Source organism: Emys orbicularis, chromosome 20 (assembly GCF_028017835.1).
Source record: "Emys orbicularis isolate rEmyOrb1 chromosome 20, rEmyOrb1.hap1, whole genome shotgun sequence".
Lineage (NCBI taxonomy): Eukaryota > Metazoa > Chordata > Testudines > Emydidae > Emys > Emys orbicularis.
In genome coordinates, this window is record NC_088702.1 from 9,427,814 (window position 1) to 9,453,354 (window position 25,541).

General features: G+C 54.4%; 1 protein-coding gene across 7 annotated transcripts; it reads left to right on the plus strand.

Moving 5' to 3' along the window:
- On the plus strand, positions 1-25,541 carry USF1 (upstream transcription factor 1). Of its 7 annotated transcripts, none has more exons than XM_065419985.1 (11): positions 1-40; positions 14,488-14,576; positions 15,226-15,275; positions 15,958-16,076; positions 17,620-17,721; positions 19,059-19,257; positions 20,032-20,119; positions 20,465-20,523; positions 22,143-22,237; positions 24,536-24,664; positions 25,104-25,541. In XM_065419985.1, exons 2-11 carry the CDS (start codon positions 14,569-14,571, stop codon positions 25,191-25,193), a joined length of 939 nt encoding a protein of 312 aa, XP_065276057.1. In that variant the 5' UTR covers positions 1-40; positions 14,488-14,568; the 3' UTR covers positions 25,194-25,541. The 7 variants fall into 7 exon arrangements, with proteins under 7 accessions (XP_065276057.1, XP_065276054.1, XP_065276058.1 ...); XM_065419982.1 differs by lacking the exon at positions 1-40 and adding an exon at positions 61-157; XM_065419986.1 differs by lacking the exon at positions 1-40 and adding an exon at positions 61-157 and having other exon boundaries at positions 19,059-19,251.

A 25,541-nucleotide genomic window follows, 5' to 3' on the forward strand; every position in this document is an offset into this window, starting at 1 on the left:
GGGCCGGGGCCGGGTTACCGCCCTGTTTCCGCCCTGCACGGTAATGGCGGCAGCAGCGGCGGTGCGGGGGGAGGGGGTGTTGGGCGAGTGCGCATGTGCAAATCTCCATGGAGAGAAAAGGGGGTGAGAGAGCAAGAGGGATAAAGGGAAAAAACAGGTAATGGGGCCGTGGGGGGGAGGCGCTAAATGTTGCTGGCGCAGTTCGGCCCCTGTGCCCGGCTGGGGGGGGGGGGGGGGGCGGCTGGCTGGGAGGGGCCCAGACTGGGGGTGGCCCTAGGGTGGGGGTACAGGCCGGGCCGGGGGTGGACTTAGGTTGGGGGAGGGGCTGGCTTGGCTTTGCTCCCTCCCACCCTAGGGTCTCGGGGCGGTGCTGGCTGCACCTGGGACTGTGGTGGGCTGGGGACTCCTCAGGGCTGGGGGGTGCAGCCCTTCGTTCCTCCTGCAGCCCCCTGTCACCTGGCTGGGGCATGTTGCCCCCTTTGCCCCAAGTGTGCTGTAACCCCCCTGACTGCCCCCTTTTGTGAGAGGCCGTGGGGGCCCCCTTAGTTCTCTTCTGGATTATCGGGGTGGTCCCCTGCCCCCTCACTGCCGGGTGCTCTGCAAGCCCACTCCCTGCTCTGAAGAGCTCTGGGCATCGCAACAACAGATGCTGCGGTGATGAACAGGGTGTAAGACCCTGGATAGACTAGAAGCAAACAGCTGAATGCGAGAAGCAGGGGCCGTACTAGTAAAACCAGTGTATCATCGCCAGCAATCGACATAGCTCGCTGCCTTATTGTTACTGGCCTGGCCTCATCCCCTCTGGTCTCTGTCCCTTGGCTGGGTTTCTGCATGTGTTGGAGGGAAGATTTTATTGGGGAATCTGTCTGGTGCATGTCAGACAGCAAACCTCTTCTCTCCTCCCCTGCCAGGTGTGATTGGTCCATCTCCTCCTCTGAGTGCCCCTGTTTACACTAACCTGATGAACCTGAACCCTCCTTTCTCTGTAATCATCAGTCATTCATCAGCCACATCTTATCAGGAGCTGCTTAGCTGCCTGTTTCCTCCCCACACAATAATAAAGGCTTTTGTTATCATCTCATATCGCACCACCACCCCTGCTGGGGGAATAGGACTGTTTGCGTTTCTGTGCTGAGGCTTTGTGGCGAGATGGTGCGTGTGCGTGCAGAGAATACACAGGGTGCTGCTTGCGCTGTCTTGCAGCCATGACATCCAGGTTTGCACAGGGGCGATCTGTTATGATTGTGCTTGATTTATTGTTCCCTTTTATGTGGGCCTCACATACAGTTTACTTTTCTGTTCTAATGTTTAGATTGCTGCAAACACAAAAAGTCAAAGAGCTTACAGCTGGTCTAAACACAAAGTAACACTGGTTTAACTAAAGGTGTGATTTAAATTTGATGCAAAACCCTGTGTAGATGCTCTTAAAGTGATTTAAACCTGGCTTATATTGGTTTAGCTTCCCTCAGGAAACAGCCAGGTGCGAGCTAAACCATGCAGCCAGTTTTAAAGTGATAGAAGTGTCCATGAAAGGATTTGCACTGGTTTAACTGAAACTGGCCTCTAAACTGATGTGGGTTCTGCGTGTAAACAAGGCCTTATAATCTTTTGCAGAAGTTGCACTAGTTAAATCATTTTTTAAATGAAGTTTGAGTAAAGCGAAACTGATGTAAATCCCTCATTTAATGCTTATAACCAATTTTAAACCAATATATCTGTGTAGCTTGTGCATGTAAACTTACTGACACAAGCTAAACAACATAAACCAGGTTTAAATCAAATTTAAAATGTCTATGCGGAGTTTTGCTCCAGTTTAACTAAATCAGTTTTTTAAAAAAAACCTTTAGTGCAATTTTGTTAGTAGACCAGGTCTTAGGCAAATACGATGCACAGGTTGACAGTTTCAGGCCATTTTGTGCAGTGATATTGTGGTGAAGATACCAGCACTGGAAGGCTTTGCACAGGAATTGGGTTTGAAGGTGGAGAGGTGAGGTGCTTTGCATGTATGACTGGTCTGAGCACAGGGAGTGGTATGGAAACTATGTGAAGCCAGGAGTGGGAGAAGGTGACAAAGGGAGCAGGTGAGAGAAAATGCAGAGGCAGGGGAAGAGCAGAGATATAGCCAGTGTCAGGCTCCTGTTAAGTGTTAAATGTGAGGATGTGGAACTTGACTCAGGTGAGAGAATCCAGTGAAGTAGGGGTAGGTGTTGACAGCAGCAGATTGCTGATGATGATTTTAGCAGTAGCTCTAGACTGGAGAGGTGAGTAATGCTTAACCGTTCTAGGCACACTCCTAAACTTGAGAGCTTTACAAACAAATCTCTCTATGGACTTTCCCCGAATCAACAAGATGCTCATTAAAATATCCTTGTACTAGCACCAGTGGAAAGTCTTCCAAATATCTAAGGCCCTGATCCTGCAATCTGCCCTGCGTGGATGGACTCTTACAGTGGGCATTGCGGCTTCTCCTGGGTGTAAGGGGCCTGCTTGCAGTATCAGGGCCTAATCATGAGCTGCTTGTTGATACATGAAAAATAAATCAGTCTTGTGTGTTTGTGCAAGGTGCACAAAAGTGAGTGCCCCACTGGCTGCGCTGTTTTTATTTAGCAAGAGCATTCACAGAACTCTGCCGAGGAACTTTCTGCTGTTAGCACGTAGATATTGTGGTAAGATTAGCTTCTGCATACATTTAAGTTGTTGCTCTTGAAACAAAATCAGCTGCTATGTTAAACTTGGCCCATAACTAAAAAAAACAAAACCCCAAACAAGCCTGTGCCCAATAGAAATGCTTCAAGTGTTTTGAAAAAAGTTCTAGTGCAAACAGTTGTTCAAAGGTAAATAGACGTTCCCCTGCCCTGTTAGTGCGAGGCTTGGGTTTCAATCAAGAATGCGAAAGTGAAACTGGCATCCAGTGTCCAAGTGGGGAGAGATGATTGAAGGAAACAGAAGGTGAGGGGTCAGAAGTTTGAGTTTAAGATTTTTTTTTCACGTCTGAAGTGATTTTGGTGATAAACTCCTGTTTCTGTGTGATCCTTGAAGTTGACTCTGTAACTTCAACTTAAATGTTGGGGTTTTGGGGGGGGGGGGGGGGGGAGAAAAGGAAGATGGAAAAGTGAATCTAAAAAAGATCATACCCAATGAGTTTTCACTCCTGTTACTCTGCAGAGCGAATACGGCTGTGAGAGTTGGATCTTCTGCAGATGATTGCAGAGTCTTTATTCGAGGGGTTAATCGATTGTTTGATAGATTGGTCTCTTCCTTAAATGATACTGTCTAGTTACCAAACCATTTATTAACCTCTAACTGCAAACTTCCTACTCATAACGCCTCAGCTTATTAAAATGTGATGCTACAAACAATAAATAATAATGATACAGTGGGTATTTTAAAATCTGTATCTGGGGCTTGGCAAAGTCTGCTTGCTGGTGGTGAGTTGGCAGCTTTCCCTGGAGAGCAGGGTATTAGAGAGGCTAAGGCATCAACTTCTGTAGAATTCTATAGCTCATGATTTTGTTATGTTTAATTTTTTGAATGATTTTGGTCCTGGCTGCAGAGGAAACCATTCAAATGGGACCCTCAGCACTTGCGTTGGCCTGAGTTTGCAGATTGTCCTTGTTGCAGCTTGCAGCTTGCCCAAGCAGGATTGGAGCAAAATGAGACTGGTCACTCTTCATGCAGCTGGGCAGAGCCCTGTGGTAGCCGCAGACAAGAGTGGTGTTGTCACATCTGCCGCTTGGAAAAGTTATGCGTAGAAGTAGCACTAGAGCAGGCGCACAGGAAAGGGGGACTCAGAAGAGATGCTGGGTAGGGGTACTGTAGCAGAGACCGCCATCCTCTTGCAGGTAGGGCTAGAGCTACCTTCTCCTCCTGCTGCTGCTACCCCATATAATCATGAATCTTGGGGGCAGGAGGAGTGGAGAAGAGAGCACCTTCCTTCTGTTTCCTCTGGAAAGCTGGACTGCAAATATATCACACATTCTGGTCCTAGCTGGAGCCAGCATGAAAGCTGGTAGCACACTTAGTGTTTAATTTATACCGAGCTTTTCATTCATAAATCCCCAGGGGTTTTACAGCTGTGAGTGCAGTCATCCCCATTTTACAGATAGGAAAACTGAGGCCAGAGGATATTGTGAAGGCCAAGACTATAACAGGGTTAAAAAAAGAACTAGATAAGTTCATGGAGGATAGGTCCAGGATGGGCAGGGATGGTGTCCCTAGCCTCTGTTTGCCAGAAGCTGGGAATGGGCGACAGGGGATGGATCACTTGGTGATTACCTGCTCTGTTCATTCCCTCTGGGGCACCTGGCATTGGCCACTGTTGGAAGACAGGATACTGGGCTAGGTGGACCTTTGGTCTGACCCAGTCTGGCCGTTCTTATGTAATAATTGGCCCAAGGTCACACAGCCAGTGAATAGCAGAGTTGGCACTAGAACGCTGGGGTCCTGACTTTGTCTGCTGCCCAGTCTGGGACCCAAGCACACTTCACATGGGGCTCTGCCTTTCTCTATGACGTCAACAGGTTTTGCAGTTAAGATGAATGGGGCAGTTCACCCATCTTGGCTCTTATTCCAGGGTGTCTGCGGACTCTGGCAAGCACCACTTACGCTTTGGTCAGGTTTTCGATCTTCTCCTGTGTCTGTGAGAGCTAAGAACATTCTCTGAACGAAAGCTGGGCCTATAATGCCTAGCACTGAGTTCAGCCCCGCCCCCAGGCCTATCTATTGTCTGGTAGGTAGAAGTGCCGGACCCCTCCACAGGTATCTCCCATGGATCTTGCCAGTGCCACCCCCTCTCTTATGTTGGGCTCTGGGCTAGTAGGTTTTCTCAGGCTAGTAGATGACTGGTACCTTTTTTCAAGCCTTGTCTTTATTATGGGTGTAAGAGCTGGAAGGAATCCATGTTCAGCAGGAATCCATATACAGAAAGGATATCTTGCAGCTAGAGATCCGGGAGGCTCCTTTCATCCGGGATCTCTGAGGCCTGGTCTACACTGGCGGGGGGGGATCGATCTAAGATACACAACTTCAGCTATGAGAATAGCGTAGCTGAAGTCAACGTATCTTAGATTGACTAAGGCTTGGTCTACACTTGCCCCCCAAGTCGAAGTAAGGTACGCAAATTCAGCTACGTGAATAACGTAGCTGAATTCGACATACCTTACTTCGAACTTACCGCGGTTCAGACGCGGTCCACACGCGGCAGGCAGGCTCCCCGTCGACTCCGCGGTACTCCTCTCGTTGAGCTGGAGTACCGCAGTCGACGGCGAGCACTTCCTGGTTCGATTTATCGCATCCAGACCAGACGCGATAAATCGAACTCGGAACTTCGATCCCCAGCCGCCGAACTAGCGGCTGGGTGTAGACGTACCCTTAGAATCACTTACTTTGTGTCTTCGCGGCGCGGGATCGACGGGATAGCGATCGGGGATCGATTTATCGCTTCTACACTACACACGATAAATCGATCCCTGATAGATCGATCGCTACCCGCCGATCCGGCGGGTAGTGTAGACGTACCCTGAGAGTTCAAACAAAGTTCCACATGCTGCCAACAGTCTCTTTTCTGGGTCTATCCCTTAAATTGTCGCAATAGCATTAGAGAAATAGGGGTTAACACTGCAGGAGCGTCCTCTTCTTCAGTAAAATGTCTGTTTACAAAATATGCTCCAGCTTTTCACTTTAATGGTCATTTATTTCCTGTTCAGTAAGTTGGCTAAAGAAAAAAACTTGTTGGCAGTTGCTATCGTTAGCTTGCTCATACTTCCTTCTTCCAGCTGTGAAAGATCATTCCAAAATATCACCAGAGAGAGAGAACATAGAAATAGGACAAGCCAATGGTTTTGGTTTTGTTGTCCCTTTCCTTAAAGGGATGCTGCCTTTTGCTTCTATCTGCAAACTTCTCACTGATAACACCTTAGATTATTAAAGTGGAATTTTTAAAATGCAGTATTACCTTTCCATTCCCTTTTCCTTGTAGTTAACTTACCCACCCAGCTTGGACAATGCATTTGAACTAGTCAGTTTAATTTCTAATTCTAGTTAACTGCATTTTCAAGGTTTGGCTTGCCAGCATCCCAGGGGCATATTGATGTAGTGGGGTGAAATGTTTTCAGGGGATTATTATAAATGTTTCATGGAAACATTTCATGTCATTTAAGGTCATAAGGAACCACTAGGTCATCTACTCTGACCTCCTAACAGTGTTGCCAACTCTTGATCGCATCTCATGATATTTGGTATTTTATCTTTAAGGCCAGCAAGGTAAGGGTATCTCAACATTTAAAATGCTAAGGTAGCACAGCTGCAGCTCTTCAGTGCTCACTACAATGACAAGAGGCATTCTCCCATCTCTCTAGTTAACCCACCTCTCCAAGAGGCTGTAGCTAGGTCAACAGAAGAATTCTTCCATCGACCTAGTGGACCATACACCAGTGGTTAGATCATCATAGTACAGATATGTCTACACTACAAAGTTATGTCAACCTAATTTACATCAGCATCGAGCCACCACTGTTTTTAGATCACTTGTGTGTGTGCACACTTCGCTTCTTGTGTCAGCAGTGTGTGTCCTAACCAGGAGCGCTTGTATTGATTGGACTGTCAGTGTAGGGCATTGTGAAATGGCTCCTGAAAGCTAGTACCAGTCGATGTAAGCAATCCAATGTCTACACTGACACTGTGTTGACACATCGACCATGACTCTACGCTGCTTGGGGACGTAGTGTTACTAAATTGGCATAGAGAGGCATTTACATCAGCAGGAGCCACTTGGAAGTGAAGACACTTCCATAGCTAGGATGACGCAAGGCAGCTTATGTCGATCTAACCAGGCAGTGTAGACCAGGCCTACGTCTTTCAGGGTCTGTGGATTTTTCACACTCCTGAGAGATGTAGCTATGCCAATGTAAATTCCCAATGTAGACCAGCCCAAAGTCATGTAAACACCCCAATAACCAGGCCAACATACAGTATTCATCAGTTATCACAGGGCAGCTCCAAATCCTTCACAGTACCTCAGTTTGGGGCAAAAATATGGCCTGTCTCTGTCCCCTGACAGTTGAACAGTGTAAACCCAGAGTGAGCATCTACATCAGGGGTAGAGAAGAATGAGGGGGGATTTGATAGCTGCTTTCAACTACCTGAGGGGGGGTTCCAAAGAGGATGGAGCTCGGCTGTTCTCAGTGGTGGCAGATGACAGAACAAGGAGCAATGGTCTCAAGTTGCAGTGGGGGAGGTCTAGGTTGGATATTAGGAAACACTATTTCACTAGGAGGGTGGTGAAGCACTGGAATGCGTTACCTAGGGAGGTGGTGGAGTCTCCTTCCTTGGAGGTTTTTAAGGCCCGGCTTGACAAAGCCCTGGCTGGGATGATTTAGTTGGGAATTGGTCCTGTTTTGAGCAGGGGGTTGGACTAGATGACCTCCTGAGGTCCCTTCCAACCCTGATATTCTATGATTCTATTCTATGATTCTATAGGCAACCTATGGCATGCACAGCATGCAAGCTGATTTTCAGTGGCACTCACACTGCCCAGGTCCTGGCCACCGGTCCGGGGGGCTCTGCATTTTAATTTAATTTTAAATGAAACTTCTTAAACATTTTAAAAACCTTATTTACTTTACATACAACAATAGTTTAGTTATATATTATAGACTTATAGAAAGAGACCTTCTAAAAACATTAAAATGTATTATTGGCACGCAAAACCTTAAATTAGAGTGAATAAATGAAGACTTGGCACACCACTTCTGAAAGGTTGCCGACCCCTGATCTACATGCTGGGGTGAGCATTCCCATTGTAGTGATCTTATTTGAGAGGTTTAGGGACATTTCTTTGTCTGGTTTTTGTTACAACCCTGGAACTGGCATTTGCTACTTGCAGTAGGGGCAGCAGTAATATAAGGGGCCAAATTGATCCTTGTCTTCAAGACGCTAAGCTGGCTCAGGGCGTTGGGATAAACTCTGACCTCGCAACAATAGGGACTAAACACAAAGCGGCATGGTTTCACCTGGTACTTGGTTTTGAATTGATGTAGTTAACTGGTACAGAATTCTGGGTGGACGCTCTTAATTTGATTAGATTGATTTTTAGCTTGCATCGACCCCTTGCCCACTTAAGCTAAATCAATCTTTACCCTCTTAAGCCCTTTCCATCTAATGACTGTGTGACACATTTTCTATCTAAGGGACATATCTGGCCCCCATTACTCTAGTATCTGGGCACCTCACAATTTATCCTCCCAATTCCCCGGTGAGGCAGGGCAGGGCTATTATCCCTGTTGTACCAATGGGAAACTGAGGCAAAGATCAGCTAAGGGATTTTCCTAAGGTCACACAGCAAGTCTGTGGCAGAGCAGGGACTTAAACCCAGTTCTTCCACATCCTAGGCTGGTGCTCTAGCCACCAGTCAATCCTACGCCTCTGCTGACGGAGATGCCGAGTCTCAGCCTGTTTTTTAGTGGAACTCGTGTCCTCGTCGCAGACCCTGCCCCCTATTTGATGTTATCGGCCCCCTGTTGGCTATCTCAGCTGAAGGGCCAAGCAAAGAATGGGGTCATGGAGATGGCCCCTCTTTAATCAACTAGAGCAGGTTCTTCTAGGCTAGGGCCTTGGAGAGGAAGCTCGAACAACTGCCGTCCATGCTGTCACCTTCCTACAGCTAAACCAGAGGGGGTCGGTATCCAGAGAGTCAGTTCATCTCCCTTCCCCAGCACTGTCCAAAAACTAGCTTCCCCTGCCCCCCACCCTCCGCCCCCCATATTAAAATCCTCTCTCCAAGGCTGGGAACTCAACAGCCCTTACAACAAACGGTGAGACTCCGGACTCAGCCAGCTGGAGGGTAAAATCAATCATTTCCCTGCTTAGTGGCATGTTAATGAATGATTCATGTGCAGAGTATGCTGAGCAGGGGTGATCCCTGTTATGCAACATGGAAGCAAGAAGCTAAAATACACAGCAGCCCAGGCAGCAGCCAACTAAAACACTTGACTAGGAGGAGAAGAGAAACAGAGCTCTAAAGAGACGGCTGGCCGGGTGGATGAGGAGCAGAGAGGACACTTGAGTTACTGCTCCAGTTTCTCTGTGGAGACAGGGAGCCTGCAGAGTTGAGAGCAGGCTGTAAAAGGAGGCAGTATTCTCTGGTGCTCAGAGCAGGGCATTTGGGGCAAGTCTTCAGTTGGAAATAAGGCGTGTTCCTGACTTGTGGTAGCTTCCTAGTGAAGACAAGGCAGTTTGTAGCTTCTGTGTGTGTTAGCATGTCGAGGTGAAGGCTGTGGGGAGGTGAGATGTATTTGTGTGTTCATCCAAACTGTAGTCCAAGGGCTTTCTCACAGCTACATGCAGCGAGATCTCCTTATGGTGTTCCTTCAGTTCACTTCAAGCCGAGATTTGGCTATCCCAGAATCAGTATGTGCTGAAACAAACTGGGGCTTTTATTCTGCTGCCTGATCCCCAGAGGGCCTCTACCCCGAGTGCAGTGGAAGCAGGTTCTGCTGTATAATTATAGTCGCATAAAAAGATAGCAGAGGGGGACATAAAGGGGACAAAGTTGTGCTGTTAATTTTAGTGGGGACTAAGGGCCACCCAAATCCCTGAGGCAGCTTTGGAAGCCTCTGCTGAGATTGGTTCAGCTGAGATTTGAAACAAGCTGAGGAGTCAGCGGGGTGGAGAGAGACAGATGCTGCAGAGGAGAAGGCACTCTCGCTCCTGGTGGCAGAGGAGGCCCGAGTCAGATCAGCAGTGGAGTGGCAGTGGAGAGACATGGTCCAGGAAGTGAGATGGAACAAGTCCACAGAGGGTGTTAAAAACAAGGAGGAGGATCCGGGATCGACTGGGGGGTTGGTGGCGGGTGTGAGAAGAGAAGGCAGCTGTAGCAGAGAGTGGAACTGCTGCTTTTGTGCGGTGCAGGGAGACAAAATTTTGTCTATAAGGCACTTGAAGATCCTTGGTTGAACAGTGAGTGATGGGGATAAGATATAAGTAAGGCAGGTGATGGGGTTACCGCTAATCATCTGGGGACGGCCAGATTAGCTTTTTGTGGGCCCGGTGCCAAACATATTTGTGGGCCCCCATTGGGGAAATAGGGCCTGTGATGGAGGGCGGTCTGCAGAGCGAGGGGCCAGTTGTGGGCAATGAGGCACAGAGGGAGTGGCCTCACTCGGCCCAGCACAAGGGCACTGTTTACAAACCCAAACTGCTAGACGCACATTGGTCCGCCCAGCCCTGCGCTGCCAGTGTGCCCCTTCCAAGCTGCCCACCTGCCCGGTGTCCTGCCCTTATGCCCAGCACCCCCTCACCCAGAGACTTCCCCCACAGATCCCTATGCCCAGCACCCACTGCCCAGGGACCCCTCCTGCTAACCTCCCTCCACAGCACAGCACCCTGCACACCATACCCCCTGCCCAGCTCCCCCACCCACAGATCCCCTACTGTCCAGCACCCCTTTCACAGTCCCACCATCACAGCTGTACAGCGCCCCATATTCCGGAGGGAATTCTGCATCAAATTCTGTGCATAATATTTTAAAATTCTGCAATTTTATTTTTTACAATAAATAAATGTGGAAGCTCCACCATGGCAGTGGGGAGCACAGGCCACTGAGGTGGGAGAACACCCTGCAGCCTCCCCCGCCCTCCTGGGACAGGGACTTGGCAGTGAGGCTGAACCTGACCCTGACACAGCACAAGGGCCATGCCTGCCACAGAAACACCCTGGGGCCCTGCCCCTTTTGTGCCAAGCTCACCAGATGTGGACAGGGAGGCTCAGCCTGGCAGCGAGATCCAAGTGCAGAGGGACTTAGTGTGGGGGGACCCAGATGGGGGTAAGAGGGTTCTGTGTGGGGCAGTCTGGGTGCAGGCAGCTCAGTGGGGGATCTGGATGCACAGGGAGGTGCCAGGTGCAGGGGCAATGGGAGTCTGCAGGGGGGGCCAAGTGAAAGTGGTTGGAGCTCAGCGGAGGGGGAGGGGAGTCTGGGTGCAGGGGAGGTGGGGTTCATTTGGGTGGGGTCCAGGTGTAGGTGGTAGGGGCTCAGTGGGGAGGGTGTCTGGTACAGATGCAGGGGAGGTGGGGCTTGTCAGGGTGAGGGCTTGATGGGCCTGTTTAACAGGGGGAGCCCCAGCTGCTGCCAAGGGTTCCGTATGCTAGGCCCCCGCTTCCCCTATCGCCTTCTCTTCCCCATCCCCACCGCTCCATCTCCTCCCCAGGCTTGGGGGGCAGGGGAGAACCACCCCCCAGCACCAGCCGGCAGAGCGTGCTGGGGCTGTGTCGCTCCACTTCCTGCCGCCCAGTGATTGCAGGGCGGGTCGATCCCGCACTCACGGGGCGGCGGGAAGTGGAGTGACCTGGCCCTAGCCCACTCTGCTCTGCTCCCCTGGATCCCAACCTTGGGACTGGGGGGAAGGGGGGAACCGCCCCCCAGCACTCAGCGGTGGCGTAGCTGGGAGCCGGCAGTGCAGAGGGGGCTGGGGCCGGGTTGCTCCTCCACTTACCGCCACCCGGGTGCCCGACCCCTGCTGCAGTCCTCAGCGGAAGGGTTGGAGTGGGGGCAGGGCAGGGGCGGAGCAGGGGCGGGAAAGAGGTGGGGCAGGGGTGGGAAGAGGCGGGGGCTTTGGGGAAGAGGCAGGGCGGGGGCAGAGGCAGCATTCCTGGGGATTGGGCTGGCCGGGGCCCCTTCCGACTCTGGGCCCAGCACCACTGGCGCCATGGTAAACCCGGTACTGGATCTGGGCCCCGAAAGGTGTCTCCTTCGGGTGTAACAGGAACCTTATTACTAGATAGCTCTAATTGCCTGTGGTGCTGCTCAGAGCACAGAACAGGGTCCTGTCTCTGGCAGGAAGAGCACTTTGGGTCTGGGACGGTGTGAGCAGGAAGGAGTCATGGCAGAGGGAAAGCTATCCTAAGCAATGGGGCAGCACAGAAGGTGCAAAACCAAGAAGAGGAGAAGGAACAGGAGGAAATGGGTGGAGGTCTATGGAGGGTGCAGGGCCACCAACTGGAGAAGGGGGATGGCTGACACATTAAAAGCCATTAAATGGGATTCGAGGAGGCAGGAGGAGAAGATGGTTTTACCACGGAGCACTGGACATACATAATTTGGTATTGAGCTTCATACAAGATAAAAGTAGCGCATGGTAAAGGGGGTGGAAGCTTGTAACTGATAGATCTCAACATGTACTTGTTAATGGGGAATTATCATCAGATGAGGCTGGTTTCTAGTGGCACCCTGCAGGATTGGGTCTTAGCCCAGCCCAGCTTATTATTTTTGTCGACACTCTAGAAGGAAATATAAAATCCTTGCTGATAAAGTTTGCAGGTGGCATACACGTTGATGGAGTGGTAATCGATGACACGTCACGTACACAGCCATGTGGATTGATTGGTAAACTGAGTGCAAAGATCATGTATTTTAACACGGCCAAATGGAAGATCCTACATCTAGGAACGAAGAACGCAGGTCACGCTTACCTACGTTTGGGGGCTGTATTCTGGAAAGCAGAGGCGCTGAAAAGGGCCTAAGGACCCTGGTGGAAACCAAGGAACATGAGCTTCCAGCATGATGCATGGCAACGAGAGCTAATGTGCTCCTTGGTTGTACGAGCAGGGGAACGTTGGGAAGGATTGGGCAGGTGGTGGTAACTTTGTCTATGGCATTAGTGTGACTATTTCAGGAATAGTGGGTTCTTTTAAAAGTATGGACACCAGACCTGGAGGTTGAAAATTGATGTGGGGTTGGAAATGAGTTACAAGAATGATCCGAGGCCTGGCAAACCTGCTTTTACAGTGAGAGTTAAGCTGCTCCATCTATTCAGAAGATCAAAGAGAAGGTTGAGAGGCTACTTGATTAGTCTCTCAGGGGATCCCAAACTGTGGGTTGTGACCCAAAGGATACCAGGGGGTGGTGGTCAGACACTGAAAATCTACGGAGGGGTGGGTGTGCCAGACCCTCATGGTGTTGTGTGGTGCCCACAGCCGTACACATATCACGCGTGGTGGGTACCATTTTATTGGCCGGGCTTGGGGAGAGGCACCAATACCCTTGGGGGGCTCAACGGGTAACTCCTCGAGGGCATGTTGGTGAGATCCCCTGGCAGGGGGGACCCATCCCAGTGTTCCTGCATGGGGCAGGAGAATCAGCACCATGTGACAGGGACAATGCACGGATCCCCCGTTCCTTCTCCTCCAGCAGCTACTGGTACCCGGCACTGTCTGGGCCAGGCAGGCGCCTCTGATACTGGGGCGGGCTGAGCAGCCACCTGCGGCACGAGTATGCACCCTCCGCCCACCTCAGCACCGCCTGCACCTGGTATCGGTGCCTCTCCCTGAGCCTGGCCTGAGCTTTTCCCCCTGACCCCAACAAGTCCCTTTCCCTACTCTCCCAAACTCCCCTAGTGCCTCTTTCAGCCCAGCTAGCCACTCCAGCACCCAACCCCCCTTAGGATCTCCCCCCTCCTGGGGTTAGGACTTGGCCTCCTTCCTGTCTCCCCCATCAGTGTATTATGAGAGAAACTTCTGGGGGGCACCCCTGGTAGGCTGGTGGGCTCACTGTCTACCCCTGGGCCCAGCCTGGAGATCTCATTGCCAGAGGTGGTCCCAAAGGGGGCTGTGGCATGAAAATGTTTGGGAACCACTGGTCTATATGTATCTACGCAGGGAGAAGAGATCTGAGAGTTCTGAGAGATCTAGCAGGCAAAGGCAGAACCAGGTGCCAATGGCTGGAAGTTGAAGCTAGACCCATTTAGACTAGAAATAAGGTGCATGTTTTCACCAGTGAAGGGAAGTAACCTTTGGAACAACGTCCCGGGGATGTGATGGGTTCTCCATCATCTGAAAGCGCTTGTCTACATTACCCGCAGGATTGATGGGCAGCGATCGATCCAGCGGGGGTCGATTTATCGTGTCTAGTCTAGATGCGATAAATCGACTGCCGAGCGCTCTCCTGTTGACTCCGGTACCGGAGGGAGAGGTGCAGGCGGAGTTGACGGGGGAGCAGCAGCAGTCGACTCACCGCAGTGAAGACACCGCGGTGAGTAGATCTAAGTACGTCGACTTCAGCTATGCTATTCACATAGCTGAAGTTGCGTAACTTAGATCGATTTCTCCCCCCCTCCCCCCCCAGTGTAGACCAGGCCAAAGTCAAGACTGGATATCTTTCTAAGCAAAGCCAAGATACTGGGCTGGGTGCAGGAAGTGCCGTGTGATGTTCTCTGGCCGGAGTTATACAGGATGCCGGACAAGATGGGTGAGGAGAAGGAGATAAGAGTCTAAAACGGCGCCAGCTTGTGAGGCTGAGAGGTGGAAGGATTGTTCGATATCTCCACTCAGAGGAGGCAGTGAGAAGGCTAAGAAGGAAAGGCGAGCAGTTCTGTGTGGGGCACCCAAGAGGAGAGATTGCTAGGCAGTTAGAGGCTCTTGACTGGAGGAGGAGTGTGGGGTGTCAGTCCTCAGTGTGTGGATCCTGGCTTTGAGAATCTGTGTTCCTTCTTCCCTCAGGGTTTGGAAAACAAGGCTGTGAAGTGAGAGGCACGGGGAGACTCCAAGCCCTGCTCTTCTGATGCATAACAGAGCAAAGAGATGAAGGGGTAAGTACCAGAGAGACAGATGCATCTTTAACCAAGATGTCGTTATCCAAATGTTACTCTGCCACTGACATGAAATAAGCGTTCGCAACTACAGAGCTGCGAACACGTGGTCTCCAAATCCCTTCCCCTCTCAGTGGCTCAACTTTCACTCTCTTGACTCAGTTGATGAGCTCTCTCTGAGGGTATGTCTACACATGCTGTCCGGATTGCAATGCAGACATACCTGAGTTAGCTTGAATCGAGCAAACTGGCTACAGATAACAACATAGCCACTAGCCGCCCAGCTCCAGTGCTATTTTTAGCGAGCTAGCGTGGTTATGCCTACACATGCTGCAGACACGCCTCCTGATTGCAGTGTAGACATACCCAAGAAAGTCTTCCGGGCAGACGAGACCTGAATTTTTGATGTAAAAACACAAGCAGGAAAAAAAAGTAACTTTCACTGTAGCCAGCCCAGATGTGGAACAGAAAAGATGGTCATTGACTTCTTCCCCAAGTTGATTCCCCCTCTGGCTAATCACGTTCCACTTGGGGCTCCACTTTTCAGAGCACCTGTGATACTGACCCCATGTCACCAGCCACCGCTGCGGGAGCTTTGTTAAGCTTCTTGTTGTGTTCTGTCCTCACTGGTGGCCTGTTCCCTTTGCAGACAGCAGAAAGCGGTTGAGACTGAAGAGGGCACTGTGCAGATCCAGGAAGGTGAGGGGCGACCTCCATTCCCAGCCTTGGGAGACCCTCCCCATGGCATTCTGCAGCCAAAGCTCTGCCTAGGAAAATGCCACGATTCGGCACTGTTGTTCTCACTGCCGAGGCCCAGGGTGGGGTTCCCAGGGAACTGGTGGTGCTGTGTCACCGTTTCCAATGCAGCCCGCGTTGGAGGTGTCAGGATTTCACTGCCATCTGACGGCTGTCTGGTGGGCTGTGTGAATTGATTTCAGATGGCCGGGGAGGGGAGGTTGCGGGTCCTGGTGGAATTGCTATCACAGCTGGAACCCGTCAGTCCCCTAGGAGTGCCAGCTTGGTCTGTGACAGAGACCAGTACCAGCTGCTTCAGATGTAAGAACCTGGCTGTAGCAGAGGTGGGATAATCTGCCCCCCACATTAGGTCTCTGTTAGAGACTGGCTTAAGCCCTGAAGCATGAGGTTTAATATCCTTCCAGAGTTGTTAGCAGGAATGCTGCTCACTCTTGATCTCCAGAGAAACTGATGGTCCTGCTTGTATCTTGCTCAGCTGTTGGCCTCAGCAGCTCAGGACCTGTCATAGAAGCTGAGAACTGTCTGGCCAGGACAGGGCATTGGGGGTGGGGGCTGGGGAACCTTCCGTGGCTGCTGCCTGATGATTTCTTCCCTGTCATGTGCGCCCCTGTTTTCTTTCCTGAAGGTGCAGTGGCGACAGGCGAAGATCCCACCAGCGTTGCCATTGCCAGCATCCAGTCAGCAGCCACGTTCTCCGACCCCAACATCAAGTATGTCTTTCGCACAGAGAATGGCGGCACTCAGGTACGCCTGCACGGCCTCCCTGCAGCAGCAGCTGTCTGCAGTCTCTTTATCTCCTGGGGGGAGACGCCCTCAGTCTGGGTGGGGGTGACTCTTCCTAGACCTGGCAATACCCCGCTGGAGGGGTGCAGGATGAAGAAATGAAACACAACCCCTGTGATCCGCATGTTTACTCCTTGGCCGTATGCTGGTATATGCCAGCCAGTGTGGAAGGCTTGCAGCTCTGTGAGCAAACCCGAGTGCACAAGAACCTAGTGTCCAGTCCAGCTAGGCCAGGCCCCTTGTTTGCATCTGTGCTGGGCCAGATTGCTGCGCCTCTAGGAGGGACGGTGCACCAAGTGGGGGGAATTGGGCCTCCTGATTCTGGGATGTCCGAGGCGCCTGGGTAACCACCAGTGCAGTTGGGGGTGGGAAGAGAGGACCAGGCAACAGACGCATGGGCAGGGGAAAAGGAGGAGCAGCGAGGGCTACAATGCAGAGCTCCAGAAAAGCTAAATGTCCATGGTCTGGTGCTCTGTGCCGAGCCTCTGCCGTTCCTCTGGGCGTTGTCAGGAGCTGGGAGCGCTCCCCACTTCTGCATGAAAGGCAGATAAAAGAGCATGATACACCCTGCCATGTTGCGCATTGCCCCGGGTGTTAGGGGCGGGGAGGAGCTCTGCATGGCCATGAATGGGAGGGCAGGTGTGTGTGAGAGACAGTCTCCCTGGCCAGACCTGGTTGGCACTGTAAGGAAGTCTGAGGCCCTGCCTGAGGTCACTAGGGAGTCTGTCTGCAGTCTACAGGCACCCACTACGGGGCCGGGGCGACCTGGGTAATGATCTGTGCAAACGAGGTGGCCACCAACTGGTTCATGGCCAGGCGTAGAAACAAACCCCGTCCCAAGCTGAGACTGGGGACAGCTGCACACGCTGGGTTAATGGCATCTAGGCTTCTCCCCCCACCTGCGACGCTGGGCACTTGCTTTGATGAAAGCCTGGAGAACCGTTGGGCCGTAAGCAGCCTCGCGTGGCACTGGAGTTGCTGGGTCGAGCACCGGGGTAGACTGATGGCCAGATTGGCATTGGGCATGGAGTGTATTGGCAGGGACTCGGGCTGGGCAGCAGTGGGATCGAGTAGGGACCGTCCCTATGGGCAGGGGGTGTATTCTGGTTAAGTGCTGTAATGCCACTGCAGGGCGCTGGGGCTTTGGCCCTCGGCCCCAGCCTGCCGTCCTTGCTCTCCGTTCCCATTGCCTTACGGAGGGACACGAGACCCCGGGGCAGGAGGGTTTGTGAGGCCAGCGGACGGGTTCCGCAGTAGGTGGCTGCTCGCGTGTTCGTAGCGAAGCCTCATGCACACGGCAGAGATCAGCCAGGGTGACTGGGGCGCGGGCGCGTTCGGGCAGGTGTGCGCGCACATGTGCTAATCAGGGCTTTCCCTTCGCCCTGCTCCCTTGTCCGTCTCGCTGCAGGGCAGAGTGGAGATGGGGGAGGTCCTAGAGCTGCCTTTTTTCCATCCCGGACAATGAGACCCAGGGCGTGAACAGCCTCTTGGCTTTCTCCCCTAGGTGATGTATAGGGTGATACAGGTGGCGGAGGGGCAGCTGGATGGGCAGACGGAGGGCACCGGCGCCATCAGCGGCTATCCTGCAGCACAGTCCATGACCCAGGTGAGTGGCGCTGAGAAGGAGCCGCCGTGGCGACAGGAGGAGGTGGCGTTGCAGGTGCCAGGCAGGCTGGGGAGGTGCCAATGCACCGAGTCCTGTACTGCAGCTCACTCAGGATTCGTCACGTCTATCCCAGGCCTTGATAAATTCCCCTGTTCAGGCCAGTAGATGGCTAACCAGTGTTGGGGGCTGGGATGGTTTGGGGGGTAGGGCATGGGACGTGGAGCCTTTCACCCCTCAGCTCCCAGCTCCAGTCTGGCCCAGGTCATGTTACCCCAAGTCATTCTCCTGGGGGTGGTCACGATCCCATTTGTGGCTCTTGGCCCAGTTCTTTGTGGCACCGATTGGGCCATGCAGGCCAAACTCTTCCTTCCAGCAGGAATCCCTCCAGGGCAGGAGGAGCCCTTGGGGGGCCGTACACCAGCCCTGGCCATTCTGTGAGCGCATAGATGACTGCGGTCCGCAGGGCTGTCCCTCCACTGAGCTGTGCGAAACGGGATCTGGGGGAGGGGTCGCTCTACGTCAGAGGTTCCCAATGGTTTGTTCCTGAATTTCCCTCTTTGGAAATTCACGTCCCTTGTGCACCACCCCCACAGCTGCCCACTTCCTGCAGCAGTCCGGGGGGGGGGGGGGGGGGTCTCAGCTGCCAGGACTCAGCTTCCTGCCCATCTCGCTCCCCCACTGCGCAGGAGAAGCGGATGGGGTCTTGCTGAAGGGCTGGGCTCAGGAGAGGAAGTTGTAGGCTGCACCCAGTGAGAACTGCTCCCCCCTGGACCTCAGCCCTTCAGCATGACCCTGTTCACGTCTCCTGTCTGGGGGTTGGGGGCGGGGGAAGCTCTTGGACTAGGGGGGGAGAGGCTCTGTCATCAGGGGCAGCACATGGGGCTCTGTGCCCTGCGGCCACAGTGGAGGAGGGATGGGGGAGCTCTGTCGGCGGGGCAGCATGCAGGGCTCTGTGCCTGGTGCTGTGCTGAAGGGCTGGGGTCGGGAGGAGGTTGTGTCTGGCTTGGGGGTCAGTACTCCTGGGGTGCAGCCTTCTGCTGCCCACTCAGAGTCCCCACCGGCCTCCCTGGCAGAGGAAGGGAACTGCCTGTTGGGGGCTGTGGCAGTGTGGGAGTGAGGCAGGCAGGGAGCCTGACCCGACAGCTGAGACCACCCACACACAGCCAAGCCTGCTTCCCCTGCCAGACAGCGCCCCCTCCATACATCAGCCCTGCAGTGTGGCCCCATTGGGTCCTGCGCCTCCCTGATAACCCCGTCCTGCCCCTGGGGACCCACTCCCTACAGTTTGGGAACCTCTACTCCTAGAGCTTGCTTTCCTTTGCCCCTCTCTGCTCCAGGCTGTTATCCAGGGTGCATTTACCAGCGAAGATGCTGTTGAAACAGAAGCCACAGCCACGGAGACCCACTACACGTACTTCCCCACGACAGCCGTGGCAGACACCAGCACCTCCGCCGGTGCGGGGACCACGGCCACCGCGGTGGTGACCACCCAGAACTCAGAGGCCCTCCTGGGGCAGGCCACACCCACTGGTACAGGTTGGATGACTTGGGGGCTGGGACACCCAGCCTGCGTTCTCGGGGCCTGTCTCCTGTGACTTGTGCAGCCTGCTGCGACGTGGGTTAGCTGTGGAGTCCTCGATGCTGGCGGTGCAGCCTTCTGCTGCTACCACGCCGATGGGCTTCCCTGGCGTGCCGTGAACGTTGACTCCCCAGCTTGCAGGGCTGCCCAGCCTGGAGGCTGCCTTGGAGAGCAGGGGCCTCCTCCCGTTTACACCAGCACAGAGCACATCAGAGCGGGGTCGCTCTGCGTCAGTGGGGTTTCACTTGCTTTGTGCTGGGAGGTTGATTCTAAACTGGTCAGTTTGCCTTTTGCTGCTTCTCGGTTTCACTCTATGCTTCTCTCCAAAGCTGTTCCCAGCAATGGGGAGGTTTACATTCAGAGAAGACATCCCAACGCTGATTTGATTTGGCTCCGTTCGTCCCCTCTTGTTCCTAGACCTAAATCCTGCCCCTTACAAATCCGTAGCCTCAGAGGTACTGAGGATTGCTGCCTCCCACTGACTTCTGGGAGTTGTGGCTGCTTGGTACCTCCCAAAACCAGGCCACAAATTGAGCGTCACCTAAACAAACCCTGTTTGTTGCAGATGCATTTCCCTCCTGTGTCCAGATACGCTGGCAGCGCATGAAGCCAGTGCGGTCACCCCAGAGATGGGTCAGCGGTGCTCCCTCGCCCCACGCATACGGCTTTCTCTCTTATCTTGTGGGAACGTTCCCCTTGTGATCCCATCTCTTGTGTTTCCAATTGTTCAGGGCAGTTCTTCGTGATGATGTCACCCCAGGAAGTTCTGCAGGGCGGAGCTCAGAGATCTATCGCGCCCAGGAATCACCCCTACTCTCCGTGAGTGTTTGTCCAGCCCCATGCGCGGCTTCTAACCCCGCTTTCCTCCTCCTTCCCTAGTAGCCTTCTTTCTTATGTCTCCCACTTGTGGGGAGAGTTGGGAGTCTTTGTTCTGATCCACAGCTATGGGGAGCAGCTGTGGGCTGATCCATGGGGCTGGGAGTCGGGATTTCCCAGTTCTGTTCCTGGCTGTCCCACTGGCGTGCTGGCTCAGTTTCCCTCCCTGTAAAACAGGGCTGATGTTGCCTCTACCCTGAATAAAGCGCTTTGAGATGTGCCATGGGGTTCGTTGTTCAGTGCGGAGCGTCTGCGTTACACTGTCTGGTGGGGTGGTTTGCTTTTCAGGAAGTCCGAAGCTCCTCGGACGACCCGGGATGAGAAACGCCGAGCACAACACAATGAAGGTAGGGGCAGGGGCCCTGGGGGGGTGGGGAGGTTTGGGGCTTGGGGCGGGGAGAAGCAAGAGAGTCCTCCATTGACAGCAGCTTTAGACCAAGGGGAATCTTGCCTTCAGAAGTAGATGTATGGAGCATTTTCCCTTGGTTAACTCTTGATCTGTTCCCACCCAGATGGAAAAGCTCTGTTAAGCTGGAAAGCACATATCAGTGGGAGTGCTGTAGTTATCAGCCCAGGAAATCCGCGGCTAAGAAGCTTAAACTTAAAACCAACTCAGTCCTTTGAAAATCTGGAAGTGCACAGGTAGGGCACCCAAACAGGCCTTAACTCTGCCTCCAGCCATCCCTTCGTAGTTCCCCTCCTAGCTAGGGCTGACCCTGAAAACCCCGTATGTTCCCCACCTCTGCAGGCTCCCTGTAAGATGGTACTTTGGGAGCAAGGGTTTGAAGACGCTCAGGCTACAGCTGTGGGCATCTTAAATGTGGCCACGCTTCTGTCCTCGTCCCATCCCTAGCATCGTTCGGTATAAGGCCTTTCGGAGGACGTTTGGATGAGCTGCTGCCCTTGTGGGTAATAAGAAGGCTCTTTGCTGTCGCACTGGCTTCCCTTCCCAGGGCAGGGCCTTCCTGTCCCGAGGTGGGCCCAGGGGGCTTGAACGTGCACGTGCCCAGCTCTCAGTGTAACCGGCAGCACAGGGCATTCTAGTGAAGGGCAGGGGCTGGGGACCTTCAGGCCTCATCAGCCTCTCCCGCGGCTCTCCGCGCACAGCGTAAGGCTGTACGAAGGGCAGAGCTTGCGATCGCAGTAAAGGACTCGAATGTCTGCGTTCAGGGAAGTGGCATGTTCTAGACCAGTGGTTCTCAACCTGCGGCCAATCAGCACACAGCTGCGGCCCATGTGACATCCTCAGGGCCACCCAGGTAGTATTGGATGCAGCCCACATAACACATTGTGGGCCGCATATGGTAAATGGTTTGAGAACCACTCTTCTAGACAGATATGGTGCCTCAGGTTCCTCCCCCAGGCTTAGGGCATCGGGAGCAGAGTTAAGGTGATTTGGGTGCCTGGCCTGTGCGTTGCCCGTTTGTCAAAGGGTTGGGTCCTTAAGCTTAATCTCAGCTCCGGGTTTCCAATGACAGTGTTCTCCCAGCACGACAAAGCGGCTGTGCCTGCTCCCTAGACAGGGGGCTTTGTTCCCACTGCACCAGACATGGAAGCATCCCGGCAAGGGAAAGATTAATCACTCCTGCCCCACCCATTGGGCTCTTTGTCCTAATGAGCCTAATTAGCAGTGTCACCCCAACGAGCCTGGGGTCCCATCTCCAGCCTGCATCCTACCTTCTCCACCCTTCCCCTCTGCAATCCAACCCCCGCCAGATCCTCTTCTCCGCCATACTCCCATTCCTGTTTTCTCTCTCCTCCCAGGATTCTACCTCCAGCCATGGCCAGGGTGGGTGTAGAGACATCTGTCAAGGAGGGCGGTGTTCAGCTCTCAGGGCACAGCTCTCTCTAGGGAAACCTGGGCTGAGGTGAGGGTAGTTGTCTGCAGTCCCAGAGGCCCTGGGGCTGGGGTTGCTGTAAGCTTGGGAACCTTCCTGAAATTCCATCCCCTCTTTCCCCACCCCAGTGGAGCGCCGACGCAGGGACAAGATCAACAACTGGATTGTGCAGCTCTCCAAGATCATCCCAGACTGCTCCATGGAGAACACCAAGTCAGGGCAGGTAAACGAGCCCCCCTGGAAGAACTGGTCACGGTCCAGAGACCGGCGTAAGGGGGCCAAACTGCATTGGCTGCATTTCCCTACGCCAGTGTCGAATTCAGCCCCTCTCTCTAGAACCAGGTGCTTCCAGTAGCTCCCCCGGTCTGAGCAGGTGGCTGGGAGGCGCTGTGAAGAGGCCTTTTACCAGTAGGTCATTGACTGAAATCTGCCTCAGACTGACAAGCCCCGGTGCTCTCAGATGTTACGCCATTTTGCAGCTGGGCAGATGCTCATCTACCTCCAGATTTCTGTGCTGATGGCGCAGAACTGTGCTCTGGAGCCTGATTCATTGGAAAACAGCTCTGACATCTCTAGTCCTCAAGCTTGCAAAGAAACTTTTCATAGAGGGAACTGCTGGTGCCAGGGCCGTCAACTGCCCTGTTCATCCCTATGGGATGTTAACACTGAACCCTAATGATGTCAGCTGTAAAGGTCACCGTCACTGCTGTCAGCAGAAACCCCTCCAGCTCCCTCCCCCGTGGCCAGGCTGCCTCTGCTGGGCTGACAGGGAGGGGGTCGCCCCCCACCCCAATCCCTCCAGCTCCCTCCCCCGTGGCCAGGCTGGCCCTGCTGGGCTGTCAGAGAGGGGATCACTCCCTCCGACTCCTCCAGCTCCCTCCCCCGTGGCCAGGCTGGCCCTGCTGGGCTGTCAGAGAGGGGATCACTCCCCCCGACTCCTCCAGCTCCCTGCCCCGTGGCCAGGCTGCCTCTGCTGGGCTGACAGGGAGGGGGTCACCCCCCACCCCAATCCCTCCAGCTCCCTCCCCCGTGGCCAGGCTGGCCCTGCTGGGCTGACAGGGAGGGGGTCACCCCCCACCCCAATCCCTCCAGCTCCCTCCCCCGTGGCCAGGCTGGCCCTGCTGGGCTGTCAGAGAGGGGATCACTCCCCCCGACTCCTCCAGCTCCCTCCCCCGTGGCCAGGCTGGCTGTGCGGCATTAGCAAGAGGGTAAAAAGCAGCAACTGACTCTTGTCCCTGAAGTCGGCAGACGTAGCCCTGGGCAAGGAAACGCAACGTCTCTGCCTCACTGTCCCTGGCTGCACCAGGGCAGGAAGCTCCATGCCCAGCGGTGTTCGCTGACGGCTGGGCAGCGCTTTGCAGAGGGCGACGTTCATGCTGGGCGAAAGGGCGAGCGGGAGAGAGCCGCCCAGCTGAAGAGCGAGGAGAATTGCTCTAAGCCCCAGGTGGCTCTGGAGTGAGGAGGATTCTGGGTCCTAGTGTATGGAAGTAACTCCCCTCCCCCACCGCAGTGCTGGGCTCAGGGCTACCTGGCAAGACCGTTTCGTGTCCCTCCCACAGCATCGCCCCACCCCCACCGCTCCCCATTCCCAGGTGGTGGTTCGTGTGCTCAAGGCACTCGTTTAAGTGCTCACGAAGTGCGCCGAAGCCGGTGCGTAGCTCTGCCCTCAGCGCCTCCCCCTGTAGGGACGGGCCCTTGCCCCTTGTGTGCGACACTCACTTTGCGCTGGTGTAAACGGCTGCACAAGAGACCAGGTGACAGGGAATCTGGATCAATGAATCCAGCCCGGCCTACGCACCCGCTGCAGCAGATTAACTAAGGGCTGGGAAGCTAAGTGACCTCAACAGGTGCAGATCCCTGCCTGGACCCTGGATTCATTCCAGCCTGGCTCATGTCCGTCTGGTGTCACTTGATTCCTAGCAGCACTAGCTTGCTCGGGGTGGGGGTTAAATCGTATTCATTGCATCCACATGGGGCTGCGTTGCTCTGATGAAACCAATTTACAGCCTAACTGTAGCTGGGGGGCAAACATTTCTGTGCAGCCCCGTCCCCTGCCAGCCCGCAGCCTAGCATGGCCATGGTCATGCTCGAGTGCAGCCCCCTTCCTGCGTGCTCAGGACTTGTGGAGACGCCTCCTCCAGAGGGGTGAATCGTGCGGAAACCCTTCCGTCTGCTCCCAAGTTCGGGCCGAAGCAAATCCCTGGCTGGGGTGATTGTCACTGAGAGCTGGGCTCCTGGCCACTGGGGCTGGCAAGGGGCAGATGCAGCGAGGAGCTGTCTGAGGCCCTGTGCGCACCAAGACTTGCGCCGCTTTAGCTCCAGTGTGAACGCTTATTTCAGTTTAGTTTAAACCCGTTGCTGATTGGGAACGGGAGCGTCCACACAGGGCCTTGCACTGGTGAAAGGGGTAAGGAAACCCCAGCTTAGCAGGGGCCGAGGCTGATGGTTCCCAGCCAGCCCCAGTGGCGATGTCCTGCTGCTCTGGCCCCCGTCCCTTCCCAGCCGTGTCTCTGTTCTGCAGAGTAAGGGAGGGATCCTCTCCAAAGCCTGTGACTACATCCAGGAGCTGCGGCAGAGCAACCACCGCCTTTCCGAGGAGCTGCAGGGCCTCGACCAGCTGCAGATGGACAATGACGTCTTGCGGCAGCAGGTGAGTAGGGGGTGCTGCTGGGGGCCAGCTGGCCCTGGGGCCTGGGCAGCCATCCCCGTTCGGCCACCAGAGCCAATCCAGCCCAGCTGGAGGGGGGTTGGGAGCAGCGGCCACCTGCCTGGTGTGCCATGGCTAGGGGTCGGGTGCCTGCTCTGATTCTGCTGCTCATTGGCCTCCTTGCCTGGCAGCTACCAGCACTTGAATGGGCCACAGGGACTGGGTTCCGCCTTCAGCCCAGACTCAGGCAGAGCCTATCCTGCCGCTGGGCAGAGGAAGAGGCTGTGCCAGGCGAGCCAGCCCAGCATTGTTCCGGTACCCCGTGTGCCCGGGACAGCTGTTGGGGAAGGAGCTTCTAGCCCAGGCTGAGGAGGCAGCACCCACCTCTGGCTAGGGCAGGGCCAGGGCAGGTCCCCAGCCTGACGCCCTCTCCCTCTTCCAGGTGGAAGATCTCAAGAACAAGAACCTGATCCTGCGGGCGCAGCTGCGTCAGCACGGGGTGGAGATCATCATCAAGAACGACACCCACTGACTGGTGAGGGGCGTGGGGGGAGCGGCTGAACCCCCGGCCTCGGGGTCTGCCAAGGCACAAGGCGAGGAGGGACCCCCCCAGTCACGACTGCCCGCAGGAGACAGTTCTCGCCTGCCGATGCTCCTGAACTGCAGCGCCTCGCTCTTGCTGTACAGACCCGAAAGCAGCAGCGTCAGCATCCTGGGGCTGAACCCAGTGCTCGGGCCTCCCCTCAGAGCTCCCCCCGAGCCTGGCCCAGAGCCTCCGCTTGCCCTGCCTCCCCCTAGAGCTCCCACCCAGCCTGGGTTAGAGACTCGGCCTGCTGCCCCCCTCCCCGGCGGAGCTGGTTTGAATAAAGAAGCTGACGCT